The sequence below is a fragment of the Leuciscus leuciscus genome (genome assembly GCF_965113295.1).
Source record: "Leuciscus leuciscus genome assembly, chromosome: 2".
NCBI lineage: Eukaryota > Metazoa > Chordata > Actinopteri > Cypriniformes > Leuciscidae > Leuciscus > Leuciscus leuciscus.
In genome coordinates, this window is record NC_138726.1 from 47,328,293 (window position 1) to 47,356,148 (window position 27,856).

Genomic DNA, 27,856 nt, shown 5'->3' on the forward strand with positions numbered 1-27,856 from the left:
GATTTTGCACTTTAGTGGATTTACATTCTCATATAATAAAATAATAACATTCACTAACTCTATTTTAAAAGCTGTTTTATATTAGCCTATCTTCAATGAATTGGCATTTAGGAAAATAAATACTGACGTGTACAGAATTACAATATTGTTATGCTTCACAGATTATTCTGAAGAAAATGTACGTACTCTTATTTAATTAATTTACTGCGGCCTATATTTTGACCAGATTTCACATTCAGTATTTAGGCTATTTGATATTTCGATACCCGACGACACTTTTATGTTGATTTTATATTACGCCCTAAAACATTTTTTTTCTCTTTTTTTCTTTTTGTATGCATTATATATAATGTTCAATATTTGCATTCAAACAAAAGTGCATGTATAATGTTAAAGTTTATGCAATAACAAAACAAACAATAAAAAACAAAAAGAAACAAGACAGTCACAGCTAAACTTCCTTGTTATTAAATGAAGAGGATTTCATGGTTTTTCAGCTCTGCACTTCACAGGCTGGGTTCTCTAAAGTGCTTGTCATGGGACTCATGAAGTGTGTGCGGCTCATTCAACAGAATCGGAACTGTTTCCTCTCAGGACACCCCACCCAATGGCACAGTGCCCCGTGCAGCTGTACAACTGACATGCAGTGTTCACAGCCTCCCTCAGCCCCCAGTTCAGATACAACACACTTCATAACAAATGCTTTGTGTAATCCAGTAGCTGTATACTTTTGGAATTTAATAAGGAATCAGACCAAACAAGGCCTACATTAGGGATCTATATTGAATTTGAAGAGCATCTGTTGTTTGAAACTGGGCAATTGAGTAGTGAAGCACACTGTCGTAGAATGTAATGTCAAGGGGTAACAATAGGCCAACGTGTACTTATGAATGCGTATCCTTTATAAGTCCTCAAAATGCAATATTTAGATAATCATATACGACCAATAGTTATTTGACGAAAGCCCTTCCCATGTCCAAAGAGGAGTGTTTTAAGTGCAACAGCCCCACCCTGTAGTTTCTCATTGGCTCCTTCACACTCCCAGCGTCTCTTTTTGTCTAATGAAAAGTACTCTACTGCACTTACGTCATAGTTTTGCATCGGTGAATCCGATTTCCCTTCCCAAGATAAATCAGCTGTTTTGAGGCCAATCTGATATTTTTATGAGCGCGGTAGGGTGACTTTTTTTTATTATTATTATTTGCATTAGGACCCCACGAATATGTATACTTGCAACTAAAACCCCACAGCGCTAACATAAACGTTAATAATACATAAATAAACAAAGTACTTATTGCACACATCAATATAAATAAATGGAGCAAACTATTATAGTTAAAACACTATATTAACACGAAATATACTTTAAACAACACAAAGATGTGACGGTGAATCTATTCAATAAAGTCAAAACAATAAAAGTGTCAGTTCAGAAGACCGTGTGTTTAAAATACAAGCGCATAATAATATAACCGGCGTTTCCGCTAAACTAAAAAATAATTCACTCTATGCCGCTCTGAAAGCGAACATTGTGAAAGTAGTAAATACCCCACACGCGAGAGACCTGTTGGATTTACAGGGAAACGCAAACTGTGGGGGCGAAACACCAGAAACAAGAAAAACCAAACAAACAAAAAGGGCAACACAAGGAACTTCTCTGGAATTTGTCTTTGGGTGTAACTTTTGCCCTCAGACCGGTAGTTTAGTCTCACATCGGGGCCTCGGGAAACGATGACTGGTGAGGAATGAACACGACTTCTCGCGCGACTAACGTTACTTCTGAAAAATACGCGTATCGGTTGAGGGGCTGCTGGATTAAAAGGAGGAGTTTCGTCTCTATGACCAGGAATAATGGTTGTGGAGTGTATAAAAGTGTCGGAGTTTGAGGGAAGCTAACAGGCTATTCAGCCACACCCTCCCGCCGCTTCCTGATACGCAAGATGTAGCGGGAGACTACAACCGACGCGCGAGAGTCTCAGTAGCGAACCAAGTTCGTTATTGTCGAGGAAACTACATCAAAACATTAAGCTGAACGTTAAAACAATGGCAAGCAAAAGCGGAACTATCTGCCACTGGACAACCGCTGCTTTTCTACTGGAGAGGGCGTATGGACAATAGATATGCATAAGGAACTGTGTTTTCCCACAGAACTTGGATTGTGTACGAAAAAGAAACGGCTGAAAGTCGTTCGGGAATATTTTATGAGTTTTCAAGGTCTCGTGGGATGATGGTGCAGTGGCGGCGGGGCGCTCGCGCGTCTCGCGCTTCGGACGCAGGGTCAGCAAGACGGTCAATACATCATCAGCATCATATTGCAGGACGTGTATATCATTTAATTTGCATGACACGAAACGAAGAAAACCTGAAATGACAGATTCTGGAAGTCAACCTGCACTTTGCCTTCATCTGGGCATCTTCTCGTTCATGGCACTGCAGTAGCCTTTTAAAAGATTTGTTGGGGGTTTGTTTGGATTGTTGGAGCAACATTGACAACCTGTGAAACTGATCAGACTGTAGCCTACCTTAACAGAGGTAGTTGTGAATTTTATTATTTCTTTCATTATGCACACCTAAAATCTGATTATTTAAACATTGGGCAATTCAGAGTTTTTCAATTGAAGGGATATTTAGCTATAGCTCTCACCAGCCTATTTTGCCCGCATTTTATATTTTAAGAATATTTTTTCAAAAGTACTTCCCTTATTCTCGCAAGTGCATTGAGTGAAGTTTCATATTATTTTGAGTTATCAAAGTGTCCTGTGTGTTCGCAAAGAAGCTGAGTGGACTTTTTCTTCTGAAGGACATTATAAAAGACTCTGGCCAGTTTCACTCTCCTTGAGAAGGTGTGGAAATCTTTTATTACTGAAGAAAATGACATAAATCACATGTTTCGCACAAGAGAACGTGTGTTGCGATCTTTATTTTGAACATTAGAGCGACCACACTACTATGGCTAGTAGTGGCTCTGGAAAATCAGATAGTGAGGTTTCTACCAACATCCCTAGTGGCAGCTTGCAACAAAGGAAAAGACTTTTATCCATCTGTGACGCATGCAAGAGCAAAATGCAGCTGGTGGCGGACCTGCTCCTGCTGTCCAGCGAGACCAGGCCGGTGGTGAACTCCGACGGCCTGCCCATAGCAGAGACGTTCGAGAAATGTCGCGACACCTTGATCGCCCGAACTAAGGAGTTGTCTATTATTGTTCATGACATTCAGAGCCAGCTCAACATGGGGAAGTTTGTGGAGGTCGGGGACAGACTGTTGGAGATGGGTGACCTGGTGGTCTCACTGACAGAGTATTCGGCGCATGCCGCGTACTTGGCGGCCGTGGAGATCCCAGGCTCACAGGCTGCCGTTCCCGGCCTGGTGGACCGCTATAAAGTCACCCGCTGCCGGCACGAAGTGGAGCAGACGTGCAACACTCTACGCCTTACAGCTCTGGCCGACCTGACGCCGCAGCTCCTTCTGGAGGTGTCGCAGAACATCCTGAAGAACCTCACCACGCTCACGGACGCCTCCTCTCTGGCCAGTGATAAATCCAAGGACAAGTTCGCCAAGGAGCAGTTCAAAGCTAGTGTTAAGTGCATGAGCACAAGCGCCACGGCTCTGTTGGCGTGCATGCGTGAGCTGAAGGCCTGCCCCAGCGAGCTGACCCGCAACCGCTGCGTCCTCTTCAGTGGCCCGCTCGTGCAGGCCGTCCACGCCTTGGTGGGTTTCGCCACAGAGCCGCAGTTCCTCGGCAAAGCCGCCGCCATCACCCCCGAGGGCAAGGGGGTGCAGACGGCCGTCCTGGGCGGCGCCATGAGCGTGGTGTCGGCCTGCGTGCTCCTGACCCAGGGCCTCAGGGATATTTCCCAGCATCCCGAGAGCAGCTCCCAGATGCCCGTCTACCGGGAGCGTCTGCGCAACTCTGCATGCGCCGTCTCGGACGGATGCACTCTCCTGTCTCAGGCACTAAGGGAACGATCCTCACCTAGAACTTTACCGCCAGTTAACTCTCATTCTGTGAATTAAAACTCCTCCCCGGCACGTTATTTTTGAAGTACCAAAGAATCTAATCAGGTTTAACCCCTGTATAGTATGAGTTAGGGCTGGGCGATAGTTTGAATATTGGCGATGTTATCTTTTAATGTTAAAAGTTTGTCTTAGAAAGACAGTAAGCAGCTGCTTTCAAACGCTCCCACGCATATGTGTGTGAGAGCTCTGTAAACAGCATCAAATGTTTCTATTTGCAACATGTTTAACAGCGTTGAGCATTGTAGCCAATCACAGACATGTCTGTTTAGCTCCCAAACACAATGACCAATCATAGGAACTTAAATTAGTCAGTGGGGAATCCACTCAATACTGCTCAAAAGCGGGAGTTTTCATTCAGCACGATCACATATTGTGTTCTACATGCTTGAATTCTCTCATTATAACTGTAAACATGATGTAAATAAGAGGTTCATATAAATAAGTATATAAACTAGTGTTGATTTTTGCAGTAAACAATTTGTGACTAAACGTTCTGTCCAGATGTCTTTTTCACGGGGGGACGAAAAATAAAACAATTGAAAACAAATGGAAAAACATTGTTAAATCGAATATAACGAAAATATCACAATTTTTTTTAGCAATATCGCCCAGCCTTAATTTGAGTAAATGTAGTGTTTATCCATCTAAATTAACTTTTCATGGCAGTCGGCTTTACTCGAGGTCACATTTATAGGTTATTTTCTCATACTGGATGTGATTGTGGAAAAAAAGTAGCTTTTACTAAAACTGACAACTTTTCAGCAAATCCTCTTGAGAATATAGCCAAAAGCGGTCTTTCCAACAGAAGCCTTAAAATGAAACTGAAAGTCTTTACCTCAGTGTTTAGCTGAATGGATGTCATTGAGATCTGTAGAAATCATCAGCATCATATTGTTCGTATTCCATGTGTGAATTTGTAATGAGTTAAAGCTGCTGTGAGTGTGTGCCATAGGTTTTACACTATTTACAAGACTTACAATGATATTTTAATGTGCTGTTTTTTCCCCCCTTGCCCACCCCCTCATTTTTTATCATGCATGTACTGGAGTATTTATTTCAAGTAATTAAAAAATGTTGTTTCTCATAACTATCGTGTGACATCTCAGTCTAAAGATTAAAATACTTGATCATTTTAAATCTATGAAAGAGGCCGAACGTTTTCACTGGATGAACAAAATGTGTGCTCTGAGCAATTGAATGTGATTTATCATCATGAATGATGCATCCAAGCACTTTAAGTCATTTTTAGTGAAGCGTTTGATTTTGTCCAAATTTCTATACAGGTGGATTGGTGAAGTTAAAGCTAATAATCCTGGTTCCTTGAAGAGCTCCTTTACGCAAAAGCTACCTTGACTAGTTCCTGATGTGTTCCATTTGTTATCATAGTCCTTGATAAGCCTCCTGCTACCTTCATCTGTGCGTTTGAAGTCCGGAATGTTTATCTCTTCCGCCACACATCTTTTGTGTAGCCGTTTATTCCACACATTTCCTGTACATGGAAAACCCCTGATTAGTCCATTAGTGAAAGACCTACTAGCAATTTTTACTTAATATCTCTGGTATAAGTTATGGGAAAATCTTGGTGTCTTTTTGGTTTTTAAAGCCTAACTATAAAAACAACGATCTGCGTTACGGTAAATCTCACTAAATCTGTCAATATCCTTGTCATATTATACCCAAAAATCGAAAGAATTTTTTAATAATGCCTCTACTGTTCATCTTTTGTGAATTTTTGCATTATTTTTATGAAAATAATGCACATTTTAACCCAAAATTCTCATTACTGTAATGCGAAACAAAAATTATATATGATGTAAGTAGTAAATCATAAATAATTGTATTACATGTATAGTATTTATATAGTAAAGGGCTGTCAAATTGATTAAATCACACATAATCAAGTATGCATAAATGTGTGTGTGTGTTATATATATATATATATATATTTATATATATGTATATTGTATGTATAAGACACACACACGTTTATTCATTTACGTTTATTTATACACGATTTGACAGCCCTTTACTATATAAATATATGCAATAAATTACACACACACACACACATATATATATATAATGTGTATATATACACACATATAAACAAACTTTTGTGTTTGATGCAATTAATCAATTTGACAGCACTAAGTAAAATATTTATATTTCTGAAATAAAACACTCATAAAGTCACTGTCTTATAATATTAACTTTATTCTTAGTGACATTTAAAGGGAATTACAGAAACGTTAAAATACAATAATGAGAATTTGTGCTTTTTGTGCTTGTGTTATTAAAATATCTATACATTTTATAATATATATATATATATATATATGAAATATATAATATATATATATATATATATATATATGGTTTTTTTCTGGGTTGAAATGTGTGTGGGGGGGAACTGTTGGTGCACAACAGGAAACCAAATGACCTCTTCTATCTGGAGACACTTCCTTCACAGCACAAAATGTCGGAGAAATAATTTCGACCCAGGTTTCGCCCATTTCCTGCTAAAAGGAGAGAAGTGTAAGCTCTTCCCTGTCCTATTATGCAAGCGTGTGGTATGAGGGTCTGTCTTCTCCCCCAGTCACCCAGTATCCTGTTTCAGATTCGTTATTATCAGTGTAAACACCTCACCCTCAAAAGCAGGGAGACGTACGGATGATGTGGGAGAAAGGGATGTCTGGAATGTTAACATCTATAATGAAATGTGATTGACATGTTTAGGGGGAAAAGCAGGTTTTTCTCTTAGAAATCGTATATGTAATAATTCATACACGGTCATGTTTGCCAATGATGAATACACAGTGCACTAGAAGATGAAAGTGGTGCTTGTCCAGGCAAAACTCACTGATCACTTAGAAAAGTTACAACACACCAGTTGAGTTGTTTTGGATAGAAGCATCTGCTAAATTAATAGATGTAAAAGTTGGCCTAATACTCATGCCTGGAGCCAAATGGTGTACAATCAGCAGTAAAATGTAATACTTAGGTTTAGGGCTTTGTTTTAATTCATTAATACAAACTCACACATTTGGCAAGTTTTGATACTGTGGATAAGGGTATAATCTGCCATATAATTTCTGGTGGCACTAACACTTTGTTACTCATTTGAGAACTAATAAGATGCATGTGGTGAGAGTAGAATGACACTGAGCTCATAATTTATGGAAAAACCTTATCAAGTGGCAGACATAGCAGTCTAACACACAGCCTCAGTTATAGAAGGGCCGTTTGAGGGGAATTTCTAGTCTATACATTTTATTTTGTTGCCCAAAAGTAGACATAAACATAAGATTTATGTATTTAAATAAATTTCCATCTATTTGAATTAGACCGTTTTAACAAACAAACAAACTAATAAACGTATTAAAACTAATAAAATGTTATGCATATTTGTCAGTTGCGGATAAATGAAATGGGTAACGACTCAAAAAATAATGGCATAGTGTCAAATCAAATCATGGCAAATTTGCATCTATAAAAAAATAAATAAATGCAAATCAGCATAAATCTGCTGTCCACTGTCCACTGATATGGCTGGCAGTTCAATAAGCAATATTTATTACTTAAAATGTATGAAATTGAAACAAATTGGATTTATTTATGATAAATATATATACCATTTAATTTATGTATGAATGACAAATATGCATCACATTAACTTTATTAGAATGTTTATGTTAAAACTGTGTAATCCAATCTGTGTAATGAATCTTAAATTTAGGCCTAAATATTTGTCTTTTTTTACCTTTTGTTTTGCTGAAATTGGCATAAATCAGCAAATAGAGAGACTATAGGCTAGAAAATTTAGAAGGTTAGACCACAGAAATAGACAACATACTTGAGAGAAACTCAGTCACCCATTTAGGTTGGTTTAGGTTTAGTGTGTCAAGCAACAGCTGTCGTCTTGGTCAGGAGTGTGACGTCTCTTGGTAACCAAGGCCAAATGTCAGTCTAGTGTGATATGATACTGATCGTATCATATATCCCTCTGCTCACATAAAAGACACACCCAGGTCATTGTGCTAACGTTTGCAAAGGGCTGATCAAGTTTCATTTTCAGCGTTTTATTGAATCTGCATTTGCATCAGTTGGTAAATATTAAAATGTATAACTGCCTATAGGTTCATAAATCTAAATGTTTAATAGTGGCTTAGTATAGCAGTTACAGAGAATACTTTCTCAGGTGACATATGCTGTACTTAATTTACATTTTTGGTAAGATAGAACCGATTCGTTCAAAAACACTGATTCGTTCTGTAACGAAACAAGCAACTGTCATCAAATCAGTCACTAAACTTGAAAATTCAATGAGAAACAGTGTTTCACAGAGATGCAGCAACACTAAAATTGTTGTATAAGTTACTCTACAAAACGTTTTGTTAATTGAAATGTGTTTTTTAAAGCAATATAACACTAGCAATAATGTATTATTTTTTATATTCAATTTTCCACAAACAGGTACCAATATGCATTACATAGTTACAGTCAAACCAAAAATAATTCAGACACAAGATATAATTTTTTAGATTTGTTTACTAGTGGGTGCAGGACACTAAAGTTCATTTATGTAAGTGAGGATAGAAAAATTAAGTAAACTGTGACATATTATACCCAAAAATTCTTCATACAGTGGACTACCAGTAAAATGCATAACAATTTGGGACCAAACACTTTGACCTGACCATGTTTTGCTTAAGTGTTTTTTCTTTAATTGCTAATGCGACCATATTACACCACAGACTGAACAAAATTAAGCATTGCTTGGTAATTGTTTGACCTAAATTGGTATTATCTAATTGTGATACCTTCAATTAAACAGCTGACAGCTATTCAACCTAATTCATTTGTGAGACAGTCTAACAAAAGGATGGCCAAAACAAATGAAATATCAACTGATTTGATAACTATTTGATAACAGTAAACTGTGATAATGTGAGAAATGTTGAAGGTGTCTGAATAAATTTAGGTTTGACTGTATATATTATATTCGGTGCAGGATTGCTGCAATATTAATGTGGATCATATGGGGAGGATACATTGCCCTGTGCCATCTGTTAGTTTGACATCTGCCCTGAATATTCAGCATAAACCACCCTGAAATCCTCCCAGCCTGAGAGGCAGGGAGAGTTTGGCAGGAATTCAAACAGAGCTGAAATTCCTCATCCTTCCCCTTTGGCTGACCTTGGACCAGCAGTTTTTTCACACTGCCCTCTCATACACCCACACCTTCTTTTGACCACCAACTGCTTTATTCCTCAGCATAATATTTCTCCAGATCATGTCTTACAGTAGCTTGCTCTTACAGCTTTGTGTTTTTACAGAATGCTCAGTGGAACTGTACAGTCAAAACCTGCCTAGGGCCTGTTATTGTCTCTCCTGAAGGACCAAAGGTTAGATGGGATGGCGTCATTGTCTTAAATAAAGCTGCGTCACCTGGGAGGATGACAAGAGAGAAACATTTCCTGACATTGTCTGTATGCTTTCTTTGTCTAATGAAGCCTGGGAACAAAGTAATTTCCCTGTTAGGGCCAGGCGTACTGCAAGCTGCCTAACGTAGACGTCCGAAATACTCAGAGGCATTTGAAAAATAGAAGAGCTTGTCTGCAGCTTGAACCAGAGTTATTATCACTACATAAACAGAAAACATTCAAAAAATTATTTACTCAAAATATAATCAACAATGAAAATAAAATTTGGTAACACTTTATTTTACAGAGTCCTTGATACATATGTTACATGTACTTACCATAGTAATAACAGTACATTTTGCACAATTACATGCAACTAACCCTCAACCAAACCCTAACCGTATAGTACGTGTAGTTGCTTACTATTACTCAGTACTTAAATATATAATTACACTGTAACAATGACACCTTCAAATAAAGTGTAACCTAAAATTTGAAATAGTTTCTCATTTTATGTCAGCTAGTTGCCAAGGCAGCATTTCTCAAGTTACTAAACACAGTAAAATGACTAAAACTTATTAAATAACAACTAAAAACAAAACTTTATATATAGACATATTTATATGTCGACAAAGACATAAAAAATTAAAAAACTAATAAAAATGACAAAAACATAAACAATTTCTTACAACTTTAAAAGGGACCTATTGTGCCCATTTTTACAAGATGTAATATAAGTCTCAGGGGTACCCAGAATGTGTCTATGAAGTTTCAGCTCAAAATACCCAACAGATATTTTATTATACCAGGGTTAGGCAAGATCAGGTCGGTCCTGGAGAGCCACTGTTCTCCAACCCTAATCAAACACACTTGAACCAGCTAATCACTGTCTTCAGGACTACTATACAGGCAAAAAATAAATAAATCATGGTTGGAGCTAAATACCGCAGGACAGTGGATTCAAGACCGATGTTGCCTATACCCCTATTATTCCATGTTAGTCCAATTAGACTTCCTTTACTAATCCCAGAGGGAAATTTTTTGAGTGGAAAGAAAAACATGCTGTTTTTGTGCATGTACTGTATCTTTAAATGCAAATGAGCTGCTGCTCCCCACCCTGCTTTCCAGAAAAGGGCGGAGCCTGTTCAGTTCCAAAACTCGAAAACATCTGTTTGTTATTGATTATCTAGTGATTTATATATCATGCAATTCTGACTATTTCTCGCAATTGCGACTTTATATTACGCAATTCTGACTTTATAACTCACAATTGCAAGTTTATATCACGCAATTCTGACTTTATAACTCGCAATTGCAAGTTTATATCACGCAATTCTGACTTTATAACTCGCAATTGCGATTTTTTTAATCACACAATACTGAAATGTAAATAAAAAGTCGCAATTACCTTATTATTTTTTATTCTATGGTGGAAAAAAGCTTCCATACATATCAGTCTAAACTTCTGATATATGGTTTTCTGAGCGCCCACATCCGAAGCACGCACACAGAAAGCTGGAGGTCAGACGACGCATCACTAGTGTTAAACTAATTTCTTTTTCACGTCTTATTGCATTTAAAATGTAAAATACGCACAAGGTTATGTCAAAAACACAAAGTTCACAAATGTGTATATGTGAATAAAAGTGAAAGCATGCGTATATATACAGTAACAACTGCTATATATGTTGTTAATATGAATCAAACAACAAAAGAAAAACAGAAAATCACTCACTGCTCTTGATTGAATTACTTTAGTAGCTTTAATAATAATTAATCTCTTACTTGAATGTTGCTGTTAAAGGTCAAGTTCGGTATTTTACACTTAAAGCCCTGTTTTCAGATCGTTTCTGATGAAATAGAACGGTTAAGATTGAAATTTGGACACATGCTGCTGTCCCGAGAATTTTCGGTTTCTGTGGTAACATTGAAACTCACCGAGTGGTCAGGGGTGTTCACTGATATGCTCACACGAAAATCGCTGCAAAAGATGCTTTCCAACAGGTGTTTTACCATTCGTTGTAAAACTGTGGTGGACCTATTTTTCCAAACACCTCACACCCGTACATTCTTCCGTTGAGTGCTTGAATAACTCCAGCCCGGCGGCGGAGTAATACCGTACCTCACAGCACATCCAATACAAGTCAATGGAGTTGGACAAAAACTACGATAAAACCTGTTGGAAAGCATCTTTTTGTGTGAGCACATCAGTGAACACCCCTGACCACTCGGTGAGTTTCACGTCTTTGTAAACGAAAGTTTAATGCGTTTTAGGAAGGATTGTTCCAGTGTACATATGCAGCCATTGTGGAGGTGGGGGGGGTGCTACCACATAAACCGAAAATTCTCGGGACAGCAGCATGTGTCCAAATTTCAATCTTAACCGTTTTATTTAATCAGAAACGATCTGAAAACAGGGCTTTAAGTGTAAAATACCGAACTTGTCCTTTAAATGCTCTGGCGTGAAGATTAACATGGTGGACTGTGTACAGCTCACTCAGGGGAGGAGCTAAGTTAATAGGGCAGTTTCCATCGCTGGTCGTGGGCGGGGCTTGTTCCAATCCTGACATCACATTATAGCACATTCCCGAACGGGAATTTCAGATTTATGGGGAAAATAACAAACGGAGTGAATGGATTTTTACTACATTAGGGTGGTTGTGTACACACACTGCAGACACATAAATATGTTTTTTTTTTTTTTTTTTTTTTTACAATATAAAAGTGAATTTTGCATAATAGGTCCCCTTTAACTAAAATTCAAGTGAAAACAGAAAATATAAAAATGAAATATAATTTAAAAAATATATATAAAAAAAAAACTAATAGCATATCAATGATGCTAAAATAACACTGGCATGAACTGGATTGACCAACTCTGACATATTCTGTAGGCAATTGAGGACTTTTACTCAGGCCTGCCTTGTTTGTTTAGTTTTAAAATCATGTGATACTGGCCTTACATGTGTCAACACACTGCCATATAAATAAAAAAAGAAAGCTCAAATCATCCAGCTTCGTGAGGAGATGTGTGCTATCATTTATCAAAATGATTAGACTAACAATTTTCAATAAAGATCGCTGGAAGAAATTTTCCATATTGAATTTTCACAGTTGTTGAATTACGCGTTTCATTGTGTTTTTTCACATTAAAGACAATGTCTGTAAACTTTAGAAATTTACCAGTAGGCCTACTAGTTTCTTTAAAAATTTAAAATGTTGTTTCATGGATTATTTCATTGCATTTTGATTTCTGCAACAATTGTTCATATAGAAAAAGGAAAAACATTACACAGCAGCTTCTATCTATTTCAAGGCAAAACATTTAACGGATGAAGGAACGAAGGGAAAAAATACCCTTGGCTGCATCTGTGTTGTAATCCATCTTCGTACCTTCCCATTTGCTAATATGAACCAGCTCTATGAGCATCCTATGGGAGCATTCCCAGGGAATGATATCATACCTCCCTGACAGGCAGCATGCTGAACAAATAGATAATAACGTGTTTACTCACAGGGCTCAATTGTGCAATAGACAAGAAAGATTTGGTTCTTGTTAGAAAAGTAGCATCTGTAAGTTAAAGAAAGACACAGAGACACACACACACACACACACACTGCTGTATTCCTGCATGGGCCGCGCGTTCACACAGATGCACTGAGAGTGTTCTAGCAGGTGCGAGAGGAAGTGTCTGTGTGTTTCAGTCGATCCCAAAGTCACAGACAGATTTGAGGTCAGAACATCATGCATAATAATTTAATACTGGCCAGGGTTTTCACTCTGCTCACTGCACTCAGAGTTTTAGACAACAAGGAAGTTATATATAAATATTACACGCACACACACGCACGCGCGCACACACACACACACACACACACACACACACACACACACACACACACACACACACACACACACACACACACACACACACACACACACACACACACACACACACACACACACACACACACACACACACACACACACACACACACACACACACACACACACACACTACCGTTCAAAGTTCGGTGACAGAATGTTTGTTTTTGAACTTATACTTATACTTTTAAACTTATACTTTTATTCAGCTGGGACAAATGAAATGGATCAACAATAAAGACATTTATAATGTTAATTTTTTTTATTTATTTTTTTATAAATGCTGTTCTTTTTAACTTTCTAATCATCAAACAATCCTAAAACCGGTATATACTATAATGATATGAAAAAATATGCTTACTGCTTACAACATTGATAATAATAATAAATGTTTCTTAAGCAGCAAATCTGAAATTTCTGAAGGATCATGTGACACAACTGGAAATTTTGCTTTGACATCACATTAATAAATAAACATTTTAAATATTTGTAAAAAAAAAAAAAAAAAAAATTCTTTTAAATTGTACAAATATTTCACAATATTACTGTTTTACTGTATTTCTGATCGAATAAATGCAGCCTTGGTGAGCATAAGAGACTTCTTCACAGAAAACATGAAAAAAGCTTATACTGACCCCAAACTGTTATTGTTTAAAAATAAATGCTGAAAGTGGTGTTCGTGTAGGAGGGCAGAGAGAGGCGGGTGTTCCTTTAGCAGGGCAGCCAAAGTACAATGTCTTCCTCTTGGCTCTCTCTCTCTCTCTCTCTCTCTCTCTCTCTCTCTCTCTCTCTCTCTCTCTCTCTCTCTCTCTTTAAGGTGGGGCTCATTTCCTCTGACACACACACACACACACACACACACACACACACACACACACACACACACACACACACACACACACACACACACACACACACAGTCTCACAGTAGAAAACCATCATGTTCTATATACTATACAGCAGCGGCTCAATATTCTGTTCACTATCTGTCTAGCACAGTAATGATGACAGTAAGTTTAAAATGGGAAATTAAGGTAAGCCTGTCTTAAAGAATCCACAGGGATTTGTTGTACTGGCGTTTTCACAAGCATTAGAGGCCCAAAAAAGTAGTTGAACGCTGTATTAAATGTTCATATATCATTATATTACCTAATAAAATATCAAATCAGCTAAATAAGTCCTGTTCATTGGCTGGCACATGGTAACCATTCAAACTTTGTAAGTAATTTTTTAAAGAAAGCACATATTTCTAGCAATATATATATATATATATTCTCCATCTTGCAGTGACATCGCTTCTCTTCTCTGATGATGTGTTTACAAGCGTGAGGGCGGGACAACCTGTCACTCACATGAGATCCACCAATAGCAAACCAAAACCATCCAATCAATTCCCAATGGACAAAATCAAGTCCCGCCTTACATATTTTCTTGTTCCAGAAGCCATTTCACTTGGATATATACATCACAATATTGAAGAAAAGACCATCGCAACTTCCATTTCATGTTGACTTTTTTACCACACTGTATACTGCCAAATAGTTTTAAATACAGGTATGAAAAAGAATGCATTGCATAACCAGGGATCAAGGTTTAGCTTTTTAGCATGACCCGGATGTCCCATAATGGTAATACCATTTTTCTGCTGCTCTAGTGATTATTCACATGGCATTTAGAGTGCAGGTGATTGGCTAAAAAAAACAAAAAACCTATATGGTCCCTTGAGCAAAGATCTCACATCTTTGAGAAGGTCCTGTGCTAGTTAAGTGAGAATGCTAACAATCAGCTTTCTCCTGCTTATAGACCTGCTTGAGTCATTAGGCACATCAAATTTGCATACTGTGCACAGTGTACTAAAGAAAGAGTATTACAGATGTGTGTTATTCTGAACATAGCAAGCGTGTCTTTCTAAGTGAAACTGAATGTGAAGTATTACAGTTGATGATCACCAGGTGGCAGAAACTAACTGTGAAACCTGTAGATGTGATCTACAACAGATATACAGATAATGCTGCTGTCAACCAGTAGAGGGCGTCACTGACCATCAAGGTGAACCTGATTTCACCAAGTACAACATGTTCCTGGATCAACATCTTTGGGATAACTTATGGGTAGGGTTAGGTTTAGGGATAGGGTTAGGACAACATTTTTGGACAAGAATGTTGTTCCATCAACCAAATATGTTGATCCAGGAGCATGTCTTGGCAAAATCAACAAATGAGATAATGGCGTGAACCACAGTAAATATCTATAAACCACTGTAATGATAGAAGGACTCTTAAATGGGACACTAAAATTGTGGTGTTTATTTATTGATTTGTTTTTCCTTTCACTATTATAATTTATTATTTTAGTAGTTGTAGTAGTAATAGTAGCAGTAGTATATCCTTAAAATTAACCTTTGAATATAATACAACTTCTGAACAGACAATAAGCAGAATTATTACTATGAATAGACTGAATAGGAAAATAACAAGAAAAAAGAAAAAAAACACAACAACATTTAAGCTTCAAATCAATGGGACCCTTGTGAATGTCACATGATATTGCTTAGTGTGTCAAAGTTTTTATTTGATTTAAATCTGGATTTTTTTAAATATAGTTTGTTTACATTTTTATACAGTTTATATCATACATTATTAATCTTAGTTAAACATATAATCCATAACTTCACATATCCAGAGACAAGCTGATATGAAGTTTATCAGCCAGAAAAATGTATTACTATTTTAACATATTAACATATAGTGTTTTACCTGTGTCTATTTGTGGAGTTCTCCCAGGACTGTGTATTTGCACAGGGATTCCTGTTTATCCAGTCAGAAATGCACTGCTCTGCACACAGACTCTCTATTCAGGCAAGGTGTGTGTGCGTGTGTGTGTGTGTGTGTGTGTGTGTGTGTGTGTGTGTGTGTGTGTGTGTGTGTGTGTGTGTGTGTGTGTGTGTGTGTGTGTGTGTGTGTGTGTGTGTGTGTGTGTGTGTGTGTGTGTGTGTGTACGTACGTGCACTGAGAGACCTTCTGTGCTATAGGACTGGGGTTAATTAAGGTAAATTACCCTAGCACTTCATTTAACACAAACCCAGTATGTCCAGCAAAGCTGCATCTACTAACATAAACACACTCAGACAGAGAACTCCTTCATATCTACAAACTCTCCAAACTCCAGATCTGGACACTGAAATGCTATAAAAGTGAAACCCAGATGATGGTTACAAACTCACACTGTTGCTTAAACCAGCAACTAAACTGAAGGTACATGCATGAAAATGATTTGGTAAATTTGCCATTCCTGAAACACAATGCTTGCAAACCAGCAAAGGAATGCTGTTATAAGTGTTGAAGACTTTGGTTTGTGTTTTTTTCTGTCAACTGCGCACAAGAATCAAAACAGTTATGCAGTGTAAAATTAGATATAAAAAATGTTATAATATGAGACATAATATTACAATTCAGTATGCAAATAAATGTAAGAAACAAACATTACACAATGTCATTGCTGTCAGTTCAATTACAGATTTCCACTTAGAACAATTATTGAATTTTTTTTATTTTTTTATTTTTGTAATATGCATATGGTTGAAAATTAATTAAATGGAGACTTCTCACCTCAGAATTTGTCTCCTGATAAAAAGTATTCTGTAATCTCAAAGTCTCGGTAATCTCAAAGTCTTTAATCTTTATTTTAAGGTGTCCTTGTTACAGTGTAATTATACATTTAAGTACTGAGTAACATTATTTTGTTCTCACTACAGGGTTAGGGTTATGATTAGGGTTTGCTTTAGGGTTAGTTGCTTGTAATTATGTACAATTTATAGTTATTACTGTAGTAATTAATTGTAGCATTTGTAACAAATACACTGTAAAATAAAGTGTTACTGAAATCTCAACAATGCCCCAAACTGTTCTTAAATTTGCAAATACACTAAAGTCTGCAATGAAATGTATTTATTTATAAAAATATTCCAAAATAATCAAACATATTCTTCCAAGAGCAAATGTCCTGAGTTGAATTAATTTTACTTTGTCAATTAACGACAGATTAATATGTATTTATTTCTAAGTCTCTTATAGGGAATTTTAGGAAATCATATGAGACAAACCTGATACTTAAATGAAACATGACAGAGAACTCCATTAGGATTCCTGAGCTATTAAAGAGCAACCTCAGGGCAATAAGATATTCCTCTGGGTGATGCTCTCATAATAACTGCAGCAGCGATCATATTTATAGCATTACTGTAAGCTGCCACCGCAGTCTCACTCTTCTTACAGACGCAATGAATTCATGATCAGAGTTTTGCATCTTTTAGCCTGCCAATAAGCTTTGATGTCATAAACTTTGACAAAAATTACATTTAACACATATACACTGTATACCATTTAAAAATCTGGTGTCGGTGAGACTTTTTAAAATGTTTTTTAAAAGAAGTCTCTTATGCTCACCAAGGCTGCATTTATTCAATCAAAAACTTAATATTATATTATTAAAATTTAAAAACACTTTTCTATTTGAATGTATTTTAACACATAATTTATTCCTGTGAATTTTCAGCTTCTTTACTCCAGTCTTCAGTGTCACATTCAGAAATCATTCCAATAGGCTGATTTGCCAAAACATTTCAAGAAACTTTTTTTTTTTTGTATTATATTTACTGAAAACAGTTGTGCTCTTGCAGTTTTTGTGGAAACCGTGATAGTGATACAGTTTTATTTCAGGATTCTTTGATAAACAGAAAGTTCAAAAGAACAGCATTTTTTTTAAAATATATAAGCACTCGCATCGCTTCATAAAACTGAGGTTAAACCACTGGAGTCACGTGGATTACTTTAATAATGTCTTCCTTTCCAGGGCTTGAAAGTGGTACAGTAGTTGCGTAGACTGTCAATGAGGGGACAGAAAGCTCTCAGATTTCATTGAAAATGTTATATCCTTAGTAAGAAGGAATGAAAGGCATTCTTAAATATAGAATTCTTTAATGAACAATAGAAGTAGCAAAATAGAACAGCGCAGATAGCAGCTGGTGCAACGCTTCAGACTACCTCTACCGCCACCTACTGGCCAATATGCACAGAAGAACACAACACAAAAGATCTTCATTTGTGTTCTGAAGATGAAAGAACGTCTTACAGGTTTGAAATGACATGAGGGTGAGTAATTAATGCAGAATTTTCAATTTTGTTTGAACTTTCCCTTTAAGGCGTTTTTGTCCAATTACACCATATGGAAGAAAGCAGCATGAACATCTTCAAAACCTCTCCTTTTGTGTCCCAAGGAAGAAATAAAGTCATGCGGGTTTATTAAAATGACACCAGTAAATGTTAACAGAAATGCATGTTTTTACTTCATCCAAATATGAACCCAGTTATGAACTAATTATGAGAATGCATTGATTCAAAAAGGCAGAAAAGAAAGGCTTGCGCATTGACTAGGTGTACGGTCACTTTCAGAAGGAGAAAGTCTCCCTCTCTCTCACTTTCCAAGCTGTCAGACAGGAAGAGGGTTGTGATTTGGTGGCCGGTTGTATGAGACGCCACTTGTGTTCAGCTGGCCGCTGGAAAGGGAGGGTAGGCGGCAGTTACAAATGCTCCTCTTAACTCACTGACAGCCTCTGGCACTACTCGAAGTGAGAGAGAGCGAGGAGAGAGAGAGACATTTCTGAGTATAGAAGGGGAACTTGTTCAGCGGTGGACTTTTATCATGCTGAACTGACCAGCGTCTTCCCCTCTGGAATACTCTACAAAACAACTGCTAGCAGGACGAGACTCGCAACACACTGATCACTTCACTGCAAGAAGCCAAAATGCTCAGCTTTGGTGAGTGTTTGTTTGATCCCTCTTCAATGGAAACTTACTTGCGACGTTTAGCCACACCTGATTCAGAGCTCAGAAACAGATGTTAGGACAGTGTGACTGGCATCAAACAAACACATGCAGAACAAAAATTGCATTGCATGCAAGGACAGAGCCACAAACCCAGAGCTTGTGTGTTTAATACTTTCCTGAACCCCAGACGCTAATGTTTGTCTTAATTAGATCGGATGGAGACAGATCCATCAACGGGCTCCCAGCTAAACCATGCAATCTGCCCAATGCATCAGTGGAAGTATAACATGCGCTGATTCATATTGCAGTTCTGAGACTAACCTACAATTTATTACCATTACAAAACAGTTGAATGTTGTGTCGCAGGATAATTGAATGCAGGGTTTGCTTGGATGGCTTTTAGTCATTGCATAATATAGAAATGGTCTGATTAGAAAAGGCTCTGCTTGCTAGAATTTGACAAATGCTTTTGATTAAAGGGGGAACTGTTTACATGTTCATAAACAGTGACAGAGGTGTTTAAGGGAGAGGGGTAATAAACCAGGGAAACACATAAACTGAAAATGAATCGATGGAAATCTGCATTCTAGATTAGTTCAACTATATTCAGTTAGTTTGCAAATAGCAATAATTAGGCACCCTAGCAACCAATGAGCATTGCCCTAGCAACCACACAGCAACACAGAACATTTTAACATTGTAGCAGCAAGTTTGCATCGGCAAACGCAGCTCAATTTCCTTCTTGTGTCTCATTTTGGATTAAACATACTTCATCAAAGAGATAACAGTCGCATTCTTTTTGATGAAAGCCCGTCTGATCATCAGGGAGGACAGGAACAAACACATCTTCAAGAAGTCTTCATGGTCATTTATTTATTTAAATGCTATTTCTGTCAAATCGTCATTTACACAGTCATGAACCAGTGTTTCTTTTGGTCTATTTTTCTCTTAGAAAGTTTTCAAACTAAACAGTATGACGGTTCTGCACCATTACATCAATGTTTGAGTCAACATTTCAAGTGGGAAACAATTTTATACTGTGCCACTGAAATAACTGCAAATTATATTCTGCACACAGTTGGAAAATATCATTGTAAATGACAAAAATAGAGTGAATATGCCATTCAACCATTTTACCTACATTTTACAGTTTAGCTTTTTAATCACAGTGTTTTAGCACAACATTAGGGTAGTTACACACCGCAAACACACTTATTCTGGGAGATAAATCAAACAGCATAGCTCAAAACTAATCAAACTTTTTAAAAACATGATTATTACAAAGGATCAATTTATACTAGGCTTAAAATGTTGGCAAAAGTTTAAAAAGAGTCCCAGGCATCTTAAGCAAAGTGCTAGACTATCAGCCAGAGAGCTGATCCCAGTGATTGCAAAAGATGTTGGCAGATATGCTACTTTTGCTCCAGTCTAAAGCAGGCAAACACAAGGTTTACACAGGCCAGATGTCTATTAAGAGAAGCAGAATTAACTTGTGCAGGACCTCACAAACATACTGCATTGCATTATACTGCATATATACACAAGTGACTTATTTGAAATGCTCTACAAAGGCAGTAGGCCAACTCACAACTGATTTCAATATAGTTGGTGTTAGCATGCTTCTAAGCAAATTACTCATAAGTGCAATAACAATAAGAAAACATAAGCAAAACACGTAGCACACACAAATATTAGGTAAGATTTCGAATCATACTGTTACATAACTATTTTTATTTTATAATTTTTTTCTCTCACTCACTTCATTGGCCATCTTGAATGATTTTTTTCCACTGAGTTTGTTGCAAGATTGCCTTCTCCACAACGGATACATGCTAATTTAGCACAGCAGTGATGACGTACAGTATGTTTGTAGGCCAACCTGCAAGTTACCATCACCCTACTCTCAGCCTCAGATGTCACACGTTGGCTGAACGTCTGATGCATATGGGACACAAAATCGGAAATACTTCAGGAGTTTCAAAGACTTCATCTGATTAGTTGAATTCTACAGGACTTCCGGGACTTTGCGTTCTTTAATGGTCTGCCTGGAAACAAAGACGCGGTGATGCCAAACCCCCTCATGGAAGAAGAACGCCGTCATATTTACAACTGTGACAATGAGCTCTTATCAGGATCAACTAAACGCTGCATGTAATGTTCCCTGCATAAACTCTTTAAAATACGTTACATTTCGTTACATTTACACGCCCCTAAACATGACGTGGAACAAAACGAACTGTGATTGGTTGCGTTGTATGTCGGTCAGACGGCATCTAGGCATTCCTTGGCCATCCAGACCTTCTGCCGTCCGTCTGAAGGTCCAGCCCGATCTCACGGGAAAACGTACAAATTCTACAAAGTGGCTTATTCGTACGAATTCATACGACCTGACTCGTACGAATTAGTACGATTTTTGCAAAATCGTACATATTTGACGAATTGGCCAATTCGTATGAATTCATACGAATGACCTACCCCTGACCCCGCCCCTAAACCTACCCATCACGTGGGTTTAGACAAATCGTACAAATTCGTACGAGTGAGGTCGTACGAATTAGTACGAATTAGCCAACTTTTTATCATTCGTACGAATTCGTACGAATTGGTCGTGAGATAGCGTTGGAAGGTCTGGCCACGCGAGACTACATCCCCCTGGTTCCCATGCCAAAAAACTAAAGGATTTTCCCTTTAGCTTTTGGATTATTGCAGAAAATACGTTTTGTGACCAACAAATGTTTATGATTTTAACACATTTTGTTAATCATGATCATCTTAATGAACACAGCTTTTAGTAATTTCAAAGCCTATAAATACATTCGTCAGAAGTAAAAAGCTCAATTTAGTCTGCAAATGAACATAATTAAGCTTCCAAATCTTTCGGTCTTTATTTTAAAAACATTTTCCCTGAAAGTTGAAGTTGTAATAGGTTGCAAGAGCGTGATTATAAACACAGTGGGCCCTTCCAAATACCCACACTTGAGGTTTTTGCACCTGACCACTTGTCTAAATACATGATGCATTTCTGGAGTTTGGCCAAAGTGTTCAAGTGAAGACTGCAAGTTTTTTACGATTTTTGTTTACTCAATGGGACACTGAGGGATTGTGGTGCTTAATTTTCAAACGTTTTACTAAATACATAATCTCTGGAGTCTCTATACCAATAAAATGTGCAACACTTTATGACCAAATTATATGTAACATCTAATTAATTTAACTTACACTGGAAAGTTTTCCTAGACATGACACACAATCGGTGCACGTAAGTTACTGGACGTAATGAATGAGGGGATACGCTCAAAAACTGCTCCAAAGTGGTATTAAAGTTAGTATGGATTAGTGTGCGTTAAGTGTACAGTGCTTTGCCATTTTTCAGACCAGGGGCGGTCACTTACTTCCTGTCATGAGCACATGCTCTCAAGTGGCCAAGACTGCAAGTGTGAGTATTTGGACAGGTCCAATGAGGCTGTGAAAGCGGATTAGTGAGTAGATGAGTTTACCTGTTCATGTGATGACACTTAATGTCCTCGACAACCTCTTTAGTCCCATTTAGCCGCTTGTTAGAAACTACCTTAAAGACAAGTAAAAGCTTTTAAAAATCACAAGGGGGTACTACTTATGCGTTTTATGTAGAATAATATCTAGAACTTGTGTTAACCACAGAGCTTATTTCAGGCATTTAACCAAAAACCCATAAAAGCCATTAACTTGGGACGTTGGAACTGATAGTGCCAAAATGCTAACTAGTTTCCAGATTTTTGCCTACAAAAATACATCATCCCTGCAGCACTCTATGCTGCCATACCTCCACACATAGGCCTATATATATAGTATCACTCACTATACTGATGCCAAAAGCGAACTTTAGCTTCTGTTACACCTCCCTGTCATACTGACACGAAGGGCATTGATGTATTTGGATCATAAAGCGAGATCTTGATAATTTTGCTGGTTAAATTTTGTCCACACGTGTGTTTATTTTTAAAGTATACTGATTGCACATTTAATCAGCTGGTTTTAAAGTGGAAATTCTTTTTGTTTAAATTTGTATTTTTTGAGCACAAAACCCAAACCCTACACTTAACTTAACGTAACTATAGGCTACTGTATTTTTTTAACAGTTACTGTAGGCTACTTCAATCTGCATGTTACTGTATGTGTTCCGAGTTATTGAGAAATGTTAGGTTCAGGTGCTCAAAAATATCTACATAACAATGTAACTAAGTTATAAGACGATAAAATTCCAACGTATTTTTAAGGTATGCCTATATTTACTTCTCTGTATATTTACGCTAAAGGTTTGTTCTCAATCAATGCAATGTTTTTCAGTCTGCGTCGGTAAAAATACACTTTTCTTCGCGACGCGACACTGTAGTGAGAACGGGTTGTGAAAAATCATTCCGCCTACCTGAACATCCTTCAATAGTTTACATCAGGAGCACGACCATGCCTTTAAATGCTGTCTTTGTAGGCTGCTCACTAGGGGTTGGAACAGAAAGCCTCACGGTTCATTGCGTCAGGATCCATACTCCTAACAAGCCTGGACAAGGGTCTCTCCGTAGACTAATTACCCTATCAAACTTCAGCAGCACCACAACATTAGAAAACTTTCTGGACGCTGGAGCCATTTGTTAGTATTTGAAGTTGGGAATATCATGTGCCAGAGAAAACAATGGAGCTGCTGGGTAATGTAGTGTTTAAAGGCCAAGAGTGGGAGCTACTGTCATAAAGTTTCATTTGTGGAGGTCATAATGTTTCTAGACTTCAAAGGAAGGAAATATTTGAATTCTCACATGAGCAATCTGAGTAAGACTGAGGGTAATGTCTTTCCATATAAGTGATTCATGCAAAAGTGATATGGATTAAATGTCAAATAAATTTGTGATGGGTGAAGGAGAGAATGTGCATGACAATTTATTAGTCTCACAATATGGTTGAAGGGATAGTTCACCCAAAAATGAAAAATTTACTGACCCTCATTTCCTTCCAACCCATACACAATAGGCCAAAATTTGCTGTGTAATACAGAAGAAATTTTAAAGAATCTTCACGCAGCTCGTTTCCATAAAACACTGGTTGAAGCTCTGCAAAGGAGAAAATAAAACTCCATAAAATGGAAGTCTGATAGATTTGTGAGAGAAACAGACAAAATGTTAAGTCCTTGACGAGTAAGCTACAGTGGATATCGTAATGTAAAATAATAGCAGAACAACTTAAACCTGAACTCCAGCTATATCAAGATTGATTTTTAAAACAGTAAAATGGTACAATATTTTAGCAAACATAAAGTGTGTTTCTAAAGATATTATATCTCAGTGGCATGGCATTGTATAAGGCCAAACAGGTCGATTGTTAATGTAGTGAATTTTATATCTATAACATTAAGACTTCATAATTTTTCCGTGAAATATTTTTTACATAATCTATCTTTACTGCCCCTCTCATTTCAAAACACCAGTGACGCCTGTGATGTAAATAAAAACAAGAGCAATATTAGCAAACAACTTCTGGCTCCAATGCAGGAAGTTTACTGACGGGTTTACTGAAGGTCCCAGACCACAAGCTTTCATGCAGACAATAGGCCTATGACAAAGAGAAATTTAAACTTTGCACATGCAATCTTCTCTCTGTGGTACAGTAATGCTCACTATCACCACCAGGTGACTATGACATCATTCTCACCAAGTGCTTTATCCAGAAAGTACATTGCGATTTAGACGCTAGCAGTCACAGTATATTCCCACATGTCGGCGTGAATATGAGCTCATCTCACATGACTCCTAATGTATGTGCAGGGGGTCATTTATAATGCATGACAGATCCCGTCATGCCTGTAAGGAAAGAAAACAACAAAAACCATTAGGTTTAGACCCCTCACTTGTACTGATGATAATAATGCTTATATTTGTATAGTGAGATTTGCATAAACGTATCAAATGCAGATATTACTGGGGGAAGACAGTTATCCCTAAATGTTTTAGTCAACTGCTGCCTTGATCAATATAATTAAAGACCATCATTATCCATATATTACAGTTTTTCTTCTTCATAATGGCTATATATTTATTATTTCCATAGCACCTTCCATACAATTTTTAATTTTTTTAATTTTTTATATAGGCTATTGTATATATATTATTTCCTAGTCATTACTTGTTTTGTTTACAATGCTTTGGCGATATTGTACGTAAAAATAAATTGAAATTGAAGTGATTTGCCAGATTGTATTTTATAACTGGATTGATAAACTTGACAGTTTCACATTTAAATGATGTAATGAAATCAAAATGTCCAAAATGAACTATCCCTTTAAATCTGTGCAATCCATTTAATTTCCTTCATTTTGAAGGCGTACAGTACAAATTCCCTCTCACAGTCATGGGGCAATACTTTCTCTTTTTTCCCCCCCTCCCGTCATGGAGCAGAGAAGAAAAGCGCTCTTATCTGCGCCTGTAGCTCTCTATGATTTCTGAGAACACTTAGAGCACAGGAGGATGGCAGAACGGACTCCTAACTGAATTTTCTAATTGCTCTCGTCTGCAGAGCGGCCCCCTCCATTAGCAGTGATGCATCCTGGGAGAGAACCTCCCTCTGTGGCCATCCTGCCTCTGAGAAACACCCACCACCAGCAACTGCACCACAGGAGGAGAACCAAGAGGATGGAGAGGGGGAAACCGGGACTGCGCTCCAAGAAACTGGCCATCCTGTCACGGTCGCTCATCATCTGTAGCTCCAGCACCAATGAGGACGCCTCCAGCCCAGAGGAGAGGTACTGTGAGCCCTGGGACGCTGGACTGGAGGAGAGATACCACAGGGACCCGCTGGAAGGACCAATGGGAAGTTCGGAAAAGTGCATCACGAGGAGCATCAGTGTCCAGGCGTCTCAGAGGGGACAAGAGGGCACCAAAAGGACTATGAGGAGGTCCTTCTCCATCAAGGTATGTATTACTGATGACATCACAGCAGCTGGGCTTTCCTATTGGTTACATCAGATGACATGTGAACGAAATGATTTTCACAGGTAGAATAGACCTTAATAAGGGTAGCGCCATATTTAACTTTTGACAGGAATGAAAACAAGGCTGTGATGGACAGAAGTACAGTGCGGTTAGTGGATTGTACTGTTATTGTTAGCACGTTTGTACGATGCTTGCCATTGTAAAGAAAGTCTTTATGTCTATATAGACTCATTTTCATCCGCGTTAAATTCAATATGATGTCTAACCTGACTAAGGTCTATTAACTTTTGTCACATTTAGAAAGAACTTAAATCGTTTAAGTTTCTATCACTCTTTTTCTAAACTTAAATCATTTAAGTTGATTAAAGTTCTTACTTTAGAAAGAGCTTTTCAAACAATTTGTCTGCATAATGCACAGCTTTCCTGTCATGTTTAATTTATTCTGCCGTATACGAAATATAGGTGGTAAGACCTTTTTTTTTCTTTATTTAGGGAAAGATATGCGTTCACCGGGCGGTCACTAAAGTGTTAATACTGTTATTTTTGCCGTTTATGAATGTGAAGCTGCTTTGAGACAATCTGCATTCATTGTATAAAGAAATGTGACTTGACAAAAACAAAATAGGTATTAATGGGTTAAGAAAATGACTACGGACAAAAATGCACGGCACAATAATATCACTGCAGAAAGCATACACTATATAATCTTTTATAAGCCTGTCACTTATAGACCTTTTAGAGACTGTCTCATTATGATGATATCTGAGAATGTCAGAGTATTTCTCAAAAGTTTTCCAATGTTAATTCTGGCTTGCCTGGGATCACAGGGATCTCTCCTGGAAATGAATCATTATCACATGGCTGGTTTGATGGGAGATTCTGTGGTTCTGCCCAACTCATTACTCCTGCACAAAAGAGAGCTTGTTGTGATACAGAGAGACACAGAATGCAGAGCTCATACAGCTCACATAGGACATTCTTGTGAAGTCTTAAAGCATAACATACTGATAAATCACTCTGTGACCTTTGCACAACATTTAAAAAGTGTTGTAACAACATTTACTTTGTAATGGCACTGCTGGGACTTTATGAATAAGAGACAGATATGTTCACAAGGGATTGCTATAGTCAGACGTTTGACTTGTGGCTCAAATGCTAATGTACTTTGTAACTTATGCTGACCAAGAACGGCCAACTTAGACAAGAAAAAGATCTGAAATAGATGATGCCACAATAATAATACTGCAGAAAATAAATATCGTTCATAGTATGGTGTATCACTTTCTGCGAGTAATTGTAGCACTTTACAATAAGGTTCCATTAGTTAACATAAACTAACAATGAAAAATACTTCTAAATCATTTATTAATCTTAGTTAATGTTAATTTCAACATTTACTAATACATTATTAAAATCTAAAGTTGTTTCTGTAAATTATTTAATGGACCTGAGCTAATATGATCTAACAATGAACAGTTATAATTTTAATAGCAAACATTAATACTGTAACAAATGTATTGTGCATTGTTAGCTAATATTAGTTAATGCATTTATTTGCATTAACTAAAGGGACCCTATTGTAAAGTGTTACCCACGAAATGTATGATGATACTCAGTTGTGGAACATTGTGTCCCACAATCCAATATTCTTCAAGTCTTGGTCAACCATAATGCATTGTGGGACACAATGTTTCATAACTGCTCATCTGAGTATTTCATGCAAACAGAACATTCGGTGCACAACAGTAG

The 27,856-nt window shown here is 37.3% G+C and overlaps 2 protein-coding genes across 2 annotated transcripts in view; both read left to right on the forward strand.

Annotated features, from left to right (window-relative positions):
* The first annotated feature begins 1,502 nt into the window (after positions 1-1,502).
* On the forward strand, positions 1,503-5,104 carry tlnrd1 (talin rod domain containing 1). Its single transcript, XM_082161293.1, has one exon. It carries the CDS (start codon positions 2,950-2,952, stop codon positions 4,012-4,014), a length of 1,065 nt encoding a protein of 354 aa, XP_082017419.1. The 5' UTR covers positions 1,503-2,949; the 3' UTR covers positions 4,015-5,104.
* Positions 5,105-18,950: 13,846 nt separating this feature from the next.
* Positions 18,951-27,856, forward strand: part of il16 (interleukin 16) — a 34,439-nt gene continuing 25,533 nt past the window's right edge. The window contains exons 1-2 of the mRNA XM_082154183.1: positions 18,951-19,142; positions 25,692-26,086. Coding sequence (XP_082010309.1) covers positions 19,130-19,142; positions 25,692-26,086 — 408 coding nt within the window. The 5' untranslated portion in view covers positions 18,951-19,129. The remainder of the gene's footprint in view (positions 19,143-25,691; positions 26,087-27,856) is intronic.

Excerpts from the sequence above, each read along its gene's own strand:
- tlnrd1 (XM_082161293.1), top strand. The coding sequence starts at position 2,950 with ATGGCTAGTAGTGGCTCTGGAAAATCAGATAGTGAGGTTTCTACCAAC.